The 14,652-nt window shown below is 37.8% G+C and overlaps 4 protein-coding genes across 14 annotated transcripts in view; 3 read left to right on the top strand and 1 right to left on the bottom strand.

Moving 5' to 3' along the window:
• LOC115999620 (protein KRI1 homolog) overlaps positions 1–2,930 on the top strand; it is a 5,951-nt gene extending 3,021 nt beyond the window's left edge. Inside the window, exons 2-3 of the mRNA XM_031239461.1 lie at positions 4–1,428; positions 2,907–2,930. Coding sequence (XP_031095321.1) covers positions 4–1,428; positions 2,907–2,930 — 1,449 coding nt within the window. The remainder of the gene's footprint in view (positions 1–3; positions 1,429–2,906) is intronic.
• LOC115998953 (protein KRI1 homolog) lies at positions 2,504–5,627 on the top strand. Of its 3 annotated transcripts, none has more exons than XM_031238628.1 (3): positions 2,504–2,718; positions 2,952–4,884; positions 5,264–5,627. In XM_031238628.1, exon 2 carries the CDS (start codon positions 2,954–2,956, stop codon positions 4,853–4,855), a length of 1,902 nt encoding a protein of 633 aa, XP_031094488.1. In that variant the 5' UTR covers positions 2,504–2,718; positions 2,952–2,953; the 3' UTR covers positions 4,856–4,884; positions 5,264–5,627. The 3 variants fall into 3 exon arrangements, with proteins under 3 accessions (XP_031094488.1, XP_031094487.1, XP_031094485.1); XM_031238627.1 differs by having other exon boundaries at positions 2,916–4,884; XM_031238625.1 differs by having other exon boundaries at positions 2,907–4,884.
• A 676-nt stretch (positions 5,628–6,303) lies between these two features.
• LOC116000156 lies at positions 6,304–8,283 on the top strand. Of its 3 annotated transcripts, none has more exons than XM_031240192.1 (3): positions 6,304–6,671; positions 7,167–7,345; positions 7,511–8,283. In XM_031240192.1, exons 2-3 carry the CDS (start codon positions 7,184–7,186, stop codon positions 8,108–8,110), a joined length of 762 nt encoding a protein of 253 aa, XP_031096052.1. In that variant the 5' UTR covers positions 6,304–6,671; positions 7,167–7,183; the 3' UTR covers positions 8,111–8,283. The 3 variants fall into 3 exon arrangements, with proteins under 3 accessions (XP_031096052.1, XP_031096051.1, XP_031096050.1); XM_031240191.1 differs by having other exon boundaries at positions 6,943–7,345; XM_031240190.1 differs by having other exon boundaries at positions 6,936–7,345.
• Positions 8,284–8,934: 651 nt separating this feature from the next.
• Positions 8,935–14,652, bottom strand: part of LOC115999664 (endonuclease MutS2) — a 9,262-nt gene continuing 3,544 nt past the window's right edge. Inside the window, exons 6-21 of one of the 7 annotated variants that reach the window (XM_031239518.1) lie at positions 14,262–14,318; positions 13,979–14,061; positions 13,533–13,653; positions 13,366–13,425; positions 12,868–13,101; positions 12,415–12,446; positions 12,231–12,300; positions 11,994–12,141; positions 11,087–11,214; positions 10,950–10,997; positions 10,701–10,831; positions 10,529–10,614; positions 10,089–10,192; positions 9,752–9,822; positions 9,369–9,673; positions 8,935–9,282 (exon numbers count right to left, since the gene is read on the bottom strand). In XM_031239518.1, coding sequence (XP_031095378.1) covers positions 9,125–9,282; positions 9,369–9,673; positions 9,752–9,822; positions 10,089–10,192; positions 10,529–10,614; positions 10,701–10,831; positions 10,950–10,997; positions 11,087–11,214; positions 11,994–12,141; positions 12,231–12,300; positions 12,415–12,446; positions 12,868–13,101; positions 13,366–13,425; positions 13,533–13,653; positions 13,979–14,061; positions 14,262–14,318 — 1,836 coding nt within the window. In that variant the 3' untranslated portion in view covers positions 8,935–9,124. Of the gene's footprint in view, positions 9,283–9,368; positions 9,674–9,751; positions 9,823–10,088; positions 10,193–10,528; positions 10,615–10,700; positions 10,832–10,949; positions 10,998–11,086; positions 11,215–11,993; positions 12,142–12,230; positions 12,309–12,414; positions 12,447–12,867; positions 13,102–13,365; positions 13,426–13,532; positions 13,657–13,978; positions 14,062–14,261; positions 14,319–14,652 lie in introns of all 7 variants that reach the window. The other 6 variants (XM_031239516.1, XM_031239517.1, XM_031239522.1 and 3 more) reach the window with 6 other exon arrangements.

Here is a 14,652-nt window from a genome sequence, read left to right as displayed (position 1 = left end):
AAGCCAATTAGTGAAAAAGACGCAGAGTTCTTTAATGCTCTAATTAAGATCAGAAACAAAGACCCCATTTTGCAAAACAAAGATGCTAAATTATTTGAGTCTGAATCTGAGTCCGAGCCTGATTCTGAGGCTGATGATAAGAAGAAAGAAAAGGCTAAGAAGAAGATGTATTTGAAAGATGTAGCGTCAAAGCATTTGATAGAGGAGGGGCCGGAGTTCAATGATGAAGATGAAGAAGAGGATAAGGATAAGATGAAGGTGAAGACATACTCAGAGGAGCAAGAGGAGCTGAGGAAGGAGTTCCTGGATTCGGTGGAGAAAATGGAGATGGAGAATGAGCGGGATGGAGAGGACTTCTTTAAGGTAAAAGAGAGAGGTGATGAGGATGTGGAAGATGACGAAGACGCTGAGGAGTTCTCCAAGAAGTTGGATGAGTATTTTGGGGAGGATGATAAGTTAGATGAGAATGACCGGTTTCTGAAAGATTATTTCAGGAATAAAATGTGGATGAATAGTGATGAGAAGGTTGGCAAGGAAGATGATGTGGGATTAGAATTCTCAGAGGATGAGGAGGAGATTGAGAAGCAGGAGGATTATGAGAGGGATTTCAATTTCAGGTTTGAAGAGAATGCTGGTGATAGGGTATGGGGACACTCAAGGAAAGTAGAGGGTTCGGTAAGGAAGAAAATGAATGCAAGGAAATTGCAGAGGGAGAGGAAGGAAGAGAGGATGGCAAAGGAAGAGGATGAGAGGAAGGAGGAGTTGAAGCGATTGAAGAATTTGAAGAAGAAGGAGATGAAGGAGAAGCTTCAGAAGATTAAGGAGACTGCAGGGATTGGAGATGATGGGGTTTGCTTGTTAGATGAGGATGATTTGGAAGAGGAATTCAATCCAGAGGAGTACGATAAGAAGATGAAAAAGGCATTTGGAGAGGCTTACTATGAGACAGAAGATGTGAACCCCGACTTTGGGAGTGATGAGGATGCAGATGAAGGTGATCTTGAAAAGCCTGATTTTGACAAGGAGGACGAGTTACTTGGGCTTCCAAAGGGATGGGATGAAATGAATCAGCCACGTGAGGGGTTCTTATCAGTTAGGGAAAGAATTTTGAAAAGCCAGGAAAATACAGGCGAAGAGCATGAAACAGTAGATGAAGAAGATGGGGTGTCCGAAGAAGGTAAGCGGAAAAAGAAGCGAAGGAAGGATAGTGTTGTTATGCAGGCAGCTAAGGATCAATTAATGGAGGAATATTATAAGTTAGACTATGAGGACGCGATAGGTGACTTAAAGACTAGGTTTAAGTATAAACCTGTCAATGCTAAAAGATTCGGCTTGAGTACTGAGGAGATGTTAATACTGGATGACAAGGAGTTGAATCAATATGTACCTCTAAAGACGCTGGCACCATATCGAGACAAGGATTGGAAGGTGCCCCGAGCTANCATTCACACATTCAAAACTCTATATTCACAGGTCCTATACTCTATGACGGTAATAATGGGTTACCGGGTATGTAATCTAAGTATTATTGAAGTAAGATGGTACAGTGTTTGAGTACTTGAGAACAATATTGAGCGTAGTGCTCAGTGTACAAGTGAATGTAATATCTATTGTCTAGTAAGAAGTGTCCCCCTTCACTATGTGGTTGTGAGCCTTTTTATTCCCTTCAGCTCAATAACGGAGCATTGATGAAGAGTTGATCGTTGGACATCAGTACCTGAGGTGTTGAATGCTGAGGAGCTGAACGTCTGTCATCAATGCTGAGGAGCTGAACGTTGGCTATCAATGCTGAGGAGTTGAACCGTTGAGCATTGATGCTGAGGGATGAGGTGTCTTGGGTGCTGCCAATAGTGTGAGGTGTCTTGGGTGCTGCCAATAGTTCCGGGTCGGGTACCCAATTACCCTGTCACTCTATATTCAAAACTTGAGAACTCCACATTTACACATTACAGGGCTACAAGTTGCTAGAACTTCTTAACTCTATTACAGATTCACACATGCATAACTTTACATTCACGATTTCTATACTCCATATTCACAATTTGAAACCTCCACATTCACACATTTCTGGGCAACTCTACATTCACACAATCATAAGTCTACATTCACGATTTCTATACTCTACATTCACACTTTGAAACCTCTACATTCACACATTTTTGGACAAGTTTATATTCAGTAATATGTTTACTAATTTAAAAAAAAAAAGAAGACAAAAACGACATAGTTTTGGACACAGGTCCACCTTGCAAAGTGGACCTGGGTCCCCAGCATAATTTGCCATAATTTGCCTAAGGGTATGACAGGCCCAAAATCCAATCTATTCTTCTTCTGGGCTTTAACCTTGTAGTTGTATAATTTGGGCAGCCCAAGTGTAGCCAATGTATAGATGGACTTTTACAGGCTACCAAGATTAAATAAAGGCCCAAATATTATTTCTACATTCTTTCTGCAATTCCTTCTTCACAGCTTCAAGTTTCTTTACTCATAAATTTATGATGCATTAGTTTATTGATACCTTAATTCGCTAATCGGCGGCGCTACGGCTATCGGCGATTTTCCGTCACTCAAGTGCTGGACACAGCGGCAATCGCAAATCTCCGGCGTCCGTCCCCATCCTCCACCGCCAGTCCGGTTCGCATCCGCCACCCACAGCCGCCTAGCCCGCCTGCTGTCCGGCGTTCGTCCACGGCTCCAGCCTCCACAGCCACCCAGCAGGTAAGTAAGGCAATAAGCCCTCGATTTCCAGTTTTTTTTTTTTTTTTTTTTTTTGATATGTAATTTGTAATTGTTGAACTGTATTACTGATATACTGCATTATTTACTTACTGTATTGCTGAATACTTGACAAAAATTGCCTATTATAATTGTTACTTTTGTTGATATGTGAATATGTTATATTGTAGTGGCTGCAGACATTGCCAGTGTGACCTGAAACCGAAACGATACAGGTATGAAGTTATTTGAAGGCGACGATGATGATGTAGAGAAGCTGAGCAAAATCGAGATAAACAAGGAGTTTGCTCGCCGATTTGAGCACAACAAGAAGAGAGAGGACCTGCAGAGGTTCGAGGAGTTGAAGAAGAAGGGTCTTGTCGACGAAGATGACTCCTCAGACGAGTCAGAAGACGTTGATGACGACGAAGACTTTGGTAAGCCAATTAGTGAAAAAGACGCAGAGTTCTTTAATGCTCTAATTAAGATCAGAAACAAAGACCCCATTTTGCAAAACAAAGATGCTAAATTATTTGAGTCTGAATCTGAGTCCGAGCCTGATTCTGAGGCTGATGATAAGAAGAAAGAAAAGGCTAAGAAGAAGATGTATTTGAAAGATGTAGCGTCAAAGCATTTGATAGAGGAGGGGCCGGAGTTCAATGATGAAGATGAAGAAGAGGATAAGGATAAGATGAAGGTGAAGACATACTCAGAGGAGCAAGAGGAGCTGAGGAAGGAGTTCCTGGATTCGGTGGAGAAAATGGAGATGGAGAATGAGCGGGATGGAGAGGACTTCTTTAAGGTAAAAGAGAGAGGTGATGAGGATGTGGAAGATGACGAAGACGCTGAGGAGTTCTCCAAGAAGTTGGATGAGTATTTTGGGGAGGATGATAAGTTAGATGAGAATGACCGGTTTCTGAAAGATTATTTCAGGAATAAAATGTGGATGAATAGTGATGAGAAGGTTGGCAAGGAAGATGATGTGGGATTAGAATTCTCAGAGGATGAGGAGGAGATTGAGAAGCAGGAGGATTATGAGAGGGATTTCAATTTCAGGTTTGAAGAGAATGCTGGTGATAGGGTATGGGGACACTCAAGGAAAGTAGAGGGTTCGGTAAGGAAGAAAATGAATGCAAGGAAATTGCAGAGGGAGAGGAAGGAAGAGAGGATGGCAAAGGAAGAGGATGAGAGGAAGGAGGAGTTGAAGCGATTGAAGAATTTGAAGAAGAAGGAGATGAAGGAGAAGCTTCAGAAGATTAAGGAGACTGCAGGGATTGGAGATGATGGGGTTTGCTTGTTAGATGAGGATGATTTGGAAGAGGAATTCAATCCAGAGGAGTACGATAAGAAGATGAAAAAGGCATTTGGAGAGGCTTACTATGAGACAGAAGATGTGAACCCCGACTTTGGGAGTGATGAGGATGCAGATGAAGGTGATCTTGAAAAGCCTGATTTTGACAAGGAGGACGAGTTACTTGGGCTTCCAAAGGGATGGGATGAAATGAATCAGCCACGTGAGGGGTTCTTATCAGTTAGGGAAAGAATTTTGAAAAGCCAGGAAAATACAGGCGAAGAGCATGAAACAGTAGATGAAGAAGATGGGGTGTCCGAAGAAGGTAAGCGGAAAAAGAAGCGAAGGAAGGATAGTGTTGTTATGCAGGCAGCTAAGGATCAATTAATGGAGGAATATTATAAGTTAGACTATGAGGACGCGATAGGTGACTTAAAGACTAGGTTTAAGTATAAACCTGTCAATGCTAAAAGATTCGGCTTGAGTACTGAGGAGATGTTAATACTGGATGACAAGGAGTTGAATCAATATGTACCTCTAAAGACGCTGGCACCATATCGAGACAAGGATTGGAAGGTGCCCCGAGCTAAGAGACACCAGCAAAAGCAGAAAATTAAAGAATTAATTCAGGGGAAGACACTAGACATCAGGAAGAATGAGAAAAAGAGGCCAAGGGATCAGGAAACCACAATAGTGGCAAATTATACAGAAAATGAGAAACCACATTTGGAGGGATCAAATGGCGATACAAGCACTCTATCGAGGAAAAAGAGGAGAAAGATGCGTCTAGCTGAACTTAAGACATCTCACCGGAGGCTTTTGGCATTTGGGTTCAATAAGAAGAAGTAGCATTACGGTGAAACTAATTCATTGTGAAGGTAAGCACTTATTCTCAAAAGTTAATATCCATAGCTTTTAGTCTCTTTAGATGTTGTTTTACTGGCTTTAAACTTAAATCTGCATTACTATAAATTGAACCTTGGTTGTTCACTAGGTAATGAAGATTGAACTACTGGTGTCTCTCTCTTCTCTTGTGCTAAAAAATAAAATAATGTGTTAAACTCTAAGGAAATGATTAAAGGATTTAAAGCTATGATCTTGCTGGTCATTGATCTAACCCATTTTTATCTGTATTTGTGAATCTTAAAGTTGCTCTTTACTAAACAAGACCTATATCTTTGTTCCATATTTAAATGGAAAGTCTTTTACAATAAACACCATTTTGTTTTCTTAATCTTTTCCCTCAAAATTCTGCAGGGTTTGGTCAACTTTACAAACTAATTGGCTCCTTGTCAAGAATCAGAGCAGACTACAAAGTGATTTCTGCAGAAGCACAACTGAAATTTTCCACTTTTCTTCGAGCTATCAAATTTCATACAGCAACGTGTCCTCTTGAAGTTAGTATTTGATTGGGGATGCAAAATTTTGTTCTTGAGTAGCTTCTATATCTGAACTGTGGGGATTGTTTGTCCTTTCATAATAGCTTTTTTTTTTTTTTTTTTGTTGTTGGGATGTTTGTCGTAGATAGACTTTGTACTTTGTAGCAGGCTCTTCAGAACATTAAAAGAATGCTATATTCTCTTCTGTCATTTTAACATTATTGTACCCTCTATCTTTTATACGTCGGGTTCTGGTTCTATACTTCTGTCAAGAGGATTGGTTCAAATGGTTTGCAATTTTATTTTTATATTAAAGAATTTAAAATTGTTAGTATTTTCAAAAAAAATAATTTAAAAGTGTTAGTGAAAGGTTATTTAATACCGAACCTTTTTCACCAATAAGTCTAAATAAAAATATCAACTATGGAGTATTAAAATTACTCTTTGCTTCTTAATAAAATATTAACTAAAGTAAGAAGAAAAAAGTATTTCATTCTTAAATACTCCATCTATCCCATTTTATCAGTACCACTTACTATTTATTAGTCAAATCAACTCTTTCTTCTTATTCTTTAATTATTTTTAAATTTAACTTTTTTTTGTGTGCGTTTAATAGTACTATTAGTGTAGTTTTTAAATATATAAATTTATATATTAATATTTATGAAGAATTAGATTAAAATAATTTTAATCAACTCTCATCAATCGAATTAGATACGTAAAACGGGACGAATAGAGTAATAAACATGTTTTTTTTTTTTTTTAAACGAAAGCAAATTTATTGAATATCAAAAGGAGGCAAAGCCTTACAAACGCCTTACGCCCAAAAGTTACCTAAGGCTCAATCATTGGGGCAACAAAGCCCATTCTACAAAAGGGCCAAAGCCCTATTCTCTTCTGCTGCTCCTTCATGTTCATCACCTCCATTAGCCTCATAAAATGCCTCTTCATCTTTGACATATCTAGCCACCTTCTGCAAGCCATCAACCTTTCCACTTTCTTCCTCCTCCTTTCCCTTTCCTTTATTTTTCCTACCTCTCACCACCTCCCATTCCCCTTCCTCATGCCCTTTTCTCTCCATACTGCCCAGATTCAAAGGGCTTTTACCAGCAGATAGATTGTCTGCCTGTATAGTATTAAGAGGATCTTCAAATCCCTCTATAATACTATAACTCACCTTCTCCTTTCCCTTCTCATGAGTAATAAACGTGTTGGAAATTGGAATAGTGTGCTTGTTTCAACATTGAACTTGTTGCCAGCGGCCGACTCTCACCCACCCAACTAAGGTAATGGGATCCTTGACTTCTACTCATCAGCAATTCACTACAAATCGTGAATAGTAGCACATGTTGTACCTTTTTAGGAGTAGTTTAGATAAAGTAAAACTTTTATTATTCCATTTAATTATATATGATTCTAATTTAAACTTTAGAAAATATTTTATATAAAATTTGATAAATAATTTTGAAAAGAAAAATTAGAAATGGGTACAATTTATAACGTATTATTATGAGTCAGTATAAAGCATTAAAGCAACTCCTTATTTTAAGATTTCAGCGGAAACAAGTTGTGGAAATGCGGAATTCATTAAAGGCTCAACAATCACGCACACTGTCACGCAGACCCGTACAACTATAGAACTCTTTTCTTTTTGACAAGGGGTAAAAAAAAGCAGCATACAATCACGAGTTCTAGCTTTACACCGCTATAGTCTCCGGCCATCTCGTCTTCCGTATATATAACATTTCCATTTCTTTTTCTCCTGTGCTTGTGTAAGTAAGATCGAAGAAAAAGAAGTATGGAAAAACAGGTTCTTGATTACGTGTTAGTCCCGTTGGGCCTTTTAGTTATGGTGTGTTATCACCTATGGCTTCTGTGGCAGATTAGGAATAACCCCAACCGCACCGTCATCGGCGTCAATGCAATCAACCGCGGCTTCTGGGTCCGCGCAATGATGGAGGTATCATTCTTCTCTATTACATTGTAGTATCGGACTGCCTCAACTGATGCTCGATCTTATGACCTCACATATAAGAGAGTCACTACATGCCATAAGAGCACAAGGTGCTTGGCTCCATTCAATTCATTAGTTTATTTGATTTAATGATGTGTTATTGTTATATAGGATGTGTCGAAGAATGGGGTTCTAGCAGTTCAGACATTCAGAAACAACATAATGGCGTCGACGCTTTTAGCGTCGACGGCCATAATGCTGAGCTCCCTCATCGCGGTGTTGATGACGGGATTTAACAGTAACAGCGACCGGTCCATGACGATTGTGTTGGGCGACAACAGCGATCTAAGCTCATGCATAAAGTTCTTCTCAATACTGGTGTGTTTCCTGGTGGCTTTTCTGTTCAACGTTCAGTCAATAAGGTACTACAGTCACGCCAGCATCCTCGTTAACGTTCCTTACCGGAAAATAATGGAGGGATGGGAAGCTGATGATCCGACCAACCAGTACCGTTGTGTGGTGACGTCGGAGTACGTAGGGAGGACAGTGAATAGAGGGAGCTATTTTTGGTCTCTGGGGCTCAGGGCATTTTACTTTTCTTTTCCCCTCTTTTTGTGGATCTTTGGACCTATTCCTATGTTCTTATGTTGCATTGTCCTGGTTTTCATGCTTTATTTTCTCGACGTTACGGTGGATTTTCGATTGGTGGCTTCTACACCAAATGGGGAAGAGGATGTGGAGATTGGACAACAACTTGGAACTATAGATTGATTAGTGTAATACTAAATGCCCGGCCTAAACCTGTAACTCACTTTTTAAGTTTTTCAAAGTAGTGTAGGATTTTATTAAAAACGCTGTACCTTAGCTTGGGATTCAATCTAAGTTGAATCCATTTGGTCTTATTATTTAACTAATATATGTTATCATAAGGCAGGTTTCTTTCAGATTCCCCATAGTTTTACTATTCTAAAATTCTATTTTTTTTCGGTAATTTATGTATTACACTATTACCTACACGTACATACCAAACAAGAAATTGATACCGACAGCAATGTGAAAGTAACCTCTCAAAGTGAGGGGCTTCTTGTCCGCAGTGAGTAAATATCTAGCTTCTATGTTCTGTTCAGTTCAGTTACCATGATTTACATCCTCCCATAAATTTTGTCGGGTCGGGACGTGGACTTTTGGGATTGGGGATTCAACCTTTTGGGGAAGAAATTAAAAATTTGCATATTGAAACTGCAATTAATGAAGTTGATCGAAAGCTTTAGATACTTATGAACGTATCAGGCTCCATACCTGTTTGAGGTAGTTGCTCATCCATCAGCGAGGAAGTCGCTAATCTGTCATGAAAAATAGAAAAAAAGGAATACGACGTACAAGTTACAACAGCTCAATGGTATATAAAAAGGAAAATGGTTCCTCCCCTCCATCAATCCTTAGGAATTGAAGTACCATCATTTATTCCAGATGCCATTAGGTCGTCACTTCGGAACTTACCTGCTCCCATCTGTCTATACATTATTTAGATATCTTTTTATTCGACTTTGTTTTCCGCCTACCACATGAAGCGAAAGTACTTTTAAGACAGGAAGTTCCAGCGAGCATGCCAAATAAATATATAGACATATATGTACGATAAGTTGCATCAAATATATACATGCACGTGTGAAATACAAAGGAAGGTACTTTATGCCGAGGCAGAAACTCATGCACTGCACTAGTATTAATAGCTATTGGCAAGCCACGAAATACATCTGAGCTCAAGGGATGAACACCTAGCTGTCAAGTTACATCTGATGCTTTCAATTTAAGCTTCAGGTTACCGGCTTGAACTACGATTTCATCTCGAGAAGAATCCACTTTTAGGACTACAGCTTTCCTGCCTAGGGAAACAATATGCACAGCATCACCCACGTTGGGAAGTCCAGCCCTCTTTTGAGCTGTGCACATGAAGGGTGGTACGTAAGCAAGCAATTGCCAATTAGCCAACTAAGAAAGAATACCATTCATTTGATGAAGACATTACCTGAAACACGTGGCTTTAAGTTGTCGACTGCGCTCTCAGCCGTGGTAGCTTCACATGTTTCAATTTCCAATGTCTTATTAGTATTGTCACTTTCCAATGCTGAAGTGTACTGTCCATTGTTTGAATTTGTTTCAGAAGGTTGCCTAGGAGATGCACGAAATTGTCGTGCTCTCCTGTGAAGTGCAGAGCGCGCTGCTGCTGCTACCCGAGACATTTCTTCCATCTTCCTGTATCTTTGTTCAATGCCATGCTCAGTGATTCTCTTTCTGGTGACAAGTAACTTCTTATGAAGCTCTCTTGACACCCTGAACCAAATCAACAAATTAATACTCTAATAACAGAGTTCATGATGTGTCCAAGTCTAAGTATCAGTAGCAACTTACTTCAAGTAATGTTGAGCCTCGTGAATTTGCTCATGAAATTTCTGCTTAAATTTCTCCATATCAAGTATAACCTGCATCCACATTTCAGAAATGCACACATATGAACTAGTAGAGTGTAGTCTCTTTATCCTAAAACTGGGCAATTGATCAACAAACTCAAAATACAAACTAATTGACCCAAGCAACACATAATAAAGAAAAACAACCTATGCACAATCTGGCAACTAATTGTGTACAAATATTCATCTTCATAACTAAAAAGCCAATCTGGACATATACTCTCTTCCACTTGTAACTAGTGCCAAGTACACAAATATATGCTATTGTATGCAATTACCTCATTAATTTCTGCATTTGCTACTCCATAAAGTTCACGAGCATTATCCAGAATCACATTTGGAATTCCAAGCCTTTCAGCAATATTGATTGCATTTGAACGTCCTGCAGTCAGATATGCTTCATTAGTTTTTGCTACATGACAGTATTTAGATGGCATAACTACTTCAACAACATTATAATAAATTCCGTGCATCACATGAGTAAATTACTAGTTATGGAGTACAAAAGAATGCTTCAGCCAAAGGCGGGACAACTACGAAAGGTCCAGTGGCATAGTAGCAGAAGCAACGAACTAAAAAGAGAACGACCTTAGAAGGTCAATAAGTGAGACATAGAAAGAGATAATATACAAGACCCACTGACTATAAAACAGAGGGGATATGAATAATTGAACAGAAGAATTCAGGGTGAGAAAGAAACTATCATTACAAAAATAACCTGGAACTCCCCAAAGAATCTTATAAGTTGGCTTCAGTTTCACTTCATCAAATTCCATACATGCATTTTCAAAGGCCTCATTACTGCTAATAATGTCATCAGCAAATGGACAAACACAATTAGAAGGGAAATCTTTCACACATACGAATATTTGTTCTGAAAAATCTAATACCTGTATTTAAGGGTCTTGAGTTCTCCGTGATGTGTTGTAGCTATTGTCAGCAAAGTACCAGCTTCTGCAAAAGATTCTAGCAATGACATCCCCAACGCTGCTCCCTCCAGAGGATTTGTCCCTGCACCAACCTAGAACACATAAAGATTGCATTATGATCTTTATCACAATTAACAGCTCAATGCTTTTCTAGAAAATTACTGACAAAAAATATAATCTAGACAATGTAAATGAACTGCCAGCACATACTTCATCTAATAGCACAAGGGACATATTTGTTGAACAAGACTGGATTTTCTGCAAGATATAGAAGAAAAATATAATAGATGGCAAGCTGTATGCAGTAAAACTGATAATTGTAATTGAAGAAAATATATGAAACCTACACTAATTTGTTTTAGATGGCCAGAAAAAGTAGACAAAGACTGAGATAAGGACTGTTCATCACCAATATCAGCCAACACATAGTCAAACCAAGGGATCTTCACTGGTTCAGATGATAGCACATAAAGGCCTGCAGCATAACAGTAAGGTCAAATATCTAAAGGTTTATGCTGAAACAAAACAGAGAAACATCTTAGCATTTATAATTTTCGTGTGTACTCTGCCTGTTGATACTATTCCTCAATAAAAGAATCAGCTTATCTGTAAGGACTTAACCCCTAACTCTGAAAAGCTAGATGGGGGACTAAAACTAATCGCTATTCATGCATATGCTTCTCTTGTATGAAACATGTGATTTCAAACAGAGTCATTTAACTTGGAGACACATAGGTACATGCAAGCATACATCAAGATAACCCCACCTTTGAAACACTTTGGTAGTTTTCCTGGATCAGAATCCTATATGATGAATTAGAACACATTTCTGTTACCTTATATCTGTCAAGAAAAAATTCACATCATTTTGATTGAGTAGTTTGATATGTTTTATCAAAGAAGGTATACTGTATAAAATTATTAAAATATAAAATTTTAAAAAATTGCACTGCTAATTTTTAAATTTTTCATTTGCTATAGAAAAATTCTACCATGACCAACAATAAAAGAGAGATAATAGCCAAAGCAAAAGTACTTCATGTGTTTTTAAAACATTATTCTCCTCCAAAAATTCTTCATCCAAAGCAAACAACAAAATGACCAAAATTTTGTATCTATGACAAGGTTTCAACACTTAATAGCATATTGTAATGTATTTCATCCAACAACCATGTCAAGATCTCAAAGAAACTGTCTTGAATTTCCCTTGTTTACTTAGTAAATAAAGCAAAAGAATACAAAAGTTTTCCTTACCCGACTTTGCCATCACAGCAGCCAACCCAACAGTCTTCAAGCAAATGGTTTTTCCTCCAGTATTGGGGCCAGTAATGACCAGAACTTTAGTATTTTGGGCTATAAATATGTCAACAGGAACAGGGGGAGCTTGTTTTACTTTAGCAACCTGCATAAACAGGAATAACCTACACTATTTATATTTCTAAGAAACTTATACGTGCAAAGTAGAATCAATTCTTAAGGCTAAGCAGCCACCTCCATCTCCAAGGATGATATGTCCAAATTTGATTCTTCACGAGTAACTCCCCCTTGCTGTTTCCTCCTCCTGATTTCCTAGGCATAGAAAGATCAATTGATTTTTGGAAGATTTTCTTAAAAGAAAGAACAGTTGAACCATAGCAGTTCTCAGATATACACAATCAAAACTGTGTCGACGTACATATTATATTGTGCTTGGTTGGCAAGCTTAACCTGCCTAGACAATTCAAATCGCTATAAGTATTATTAAAAATAGAAAAATTGAAAATTACAATGACCCAATGTTACAAAAGAAACATTCCCAATAGTCCTAGTTATTCTTCCAACCTGCCCAGTTATTCAATCAATGAACATAAAAGATGATCCACACAATTGAAAAGAATCCATGTAGATACAGTGTTAGCATCATTTGTGAGCATTAGCAGTTTGCATGCTTTGAAACTTAGAACCATTAAACCCTGCAGATTTTCTCAAAGTGATTACCCAACAACTTGTGCACTAGATAATGTTGAAATTGTTCCAAAGGATATAAAATAAACAGCTTAGTGAAAATATTCAACATTCAAACTAATGAAGTGCTTTCCTTTCTATCAAATGCACCTGAGAGTGAAAACAGATGGAAGGAAAGGCTTACAGCAGTGGCATTTCGGACATCTTTCATTGCCTTTTGAAGGTTCTGCCGATGCTTTTGAAGCAGTAAGGGATGATAGGCTTTTGGTAGATACAAAGTCCATTTTCCCTGAGATGTAATGGAAGTTCCATCCTCCAGCATTGCATCAGCAGCAACAGAGGTGCCCTTGTCTTGTGGCAAAAATAAATCAGGATATGCACCTCCAAGTGACAGGCTATACTGCGCTCGAGCATTAATCTACATATATATATATATATATAGTCAAAATGAATGTTAGTGGTATCCTTAACTAATCACTGGAATAACATAAAACTAAATTAAAAAAATGTGCTGCATGCAAACTGGAAAGGCAGAGACAGGTTATCAGAAGCCCAAAAACAATCAAGCTTTAAGGTCAATTAGGTCATACAATTTTAGTACAGATCAATATGTTAGTGGGGAAACATGGAGGAAACAACTAATTGCATGCAAAAGTTTGGTGCTTTTATATGGGATACCTACAGCATCTATTCCAACTATGATACTGAAAACATTTTCGATGTCATGAAGATCTTCTTGCATCTACAGTCCACAAGAAAATAAATAGAAAGAGACTTGGTCAGAAACCCATTACAAAATATTATTACAAAGAAAAAAAGAAACAAATGACAATGCAAGATAGGGGGAACCTTCTTTGTTATCTTAAAGAGAACATCAGCCTCAGCCTTAGCCACGGATGCCCTTGCTTGTTGCAACTCATCATTTAATGCAACAGCTGGGAGAGGTTCTATAATACTTCCCATACCTGAACTGCTACAATAAACTACCAGTCTCAACATTATGCATAAATAATTATGTCATTGTAAACTAAAAGAGGAACAATTGTCTCACAAACCACATAAGAAAATAGTGTATTCCTTCTTATCGTTGCGTTTGAAACTAAATATCCCATTCATATTAAATGCATTTTATTGGAAACATACTATGCTAGTATTATGTTCCCTGATCTAGAAAAAACATACTATTGCTCTGAATTGTTTCAAGCTTCAAATGCAGGAATAAAAGGTAAGAAAGGTACATGAGTAAAGAATTATTTACATGGGCAAAAAAAAGATAACTGAAATAGTTCAAATACCTTGACAACAAAAGCCCCTCAAAGCCCATTCGCTGAGCAGATCCTGATCGTATGCACCATCTGCCATCAACTGTACTCACTTCCTGAGCCAATATTTGTAGAAGAGGCTATTAAGAATTTGAAAGAAGATACATCTGATTGCAAGTGCCAAACTGTCAACTTTGAGGATTCTTTTTCATTTATCATCCAGGAGCCCAAATTTTCATAGTAATCATTGAAATTTTGAAGTGCTTTAGTGTGGGAAATACAGAGTTAGCACATCATGAAAAAAGCAACATATTACCAAAGACGATGTTTCCCTTGTTTCATTCCTAATCAAGGCCTCCATCAACTGGTACAACTGAATGGAGAAGATGATTAAACAGATATTAGATAGTATAGTAAACATAGGAAATGTGGAGCAGGCCTCCAAAATAAAAGTCAATTTTGATTACATTGCTACTGGGAGCACATATAAATGAAATCCAGCAATGAAGAATCATTACATAAAAAATATCATCCGACTCATGAGAAATATTATGGGCACATTTACTTCATTTCTCTAGTTTCTTATTTCTCCAATTTTCCAAAATCAATTTTAAAAAAAGAAGCTAAAACCGAAAAAAAAAAAAAAAGAAAAAAAAAAGAAGAAGAAGTTGAAAATGAGGGGAAAAAAGGAGTTAAAAAGAAAAGAG

Source organism: Ipomoea triloba, chromosome 12 (genome assembly GCF_003576645.1).
Source record: "Ipomoea triloba cultivar NCNSP0323 chromosome 12, ASM357664v1".
NCBI lineage: Eukaryota > Viridiplantae > Streptophyta > Magnoliopsida > Solanales > Convolvulaceae > Ipomoea > Ipomoea triloba.
Note: the sequence above shows the minus strand (reverse complement) of the source record. Positions and strands in the feature narration are given on the sequence as shown.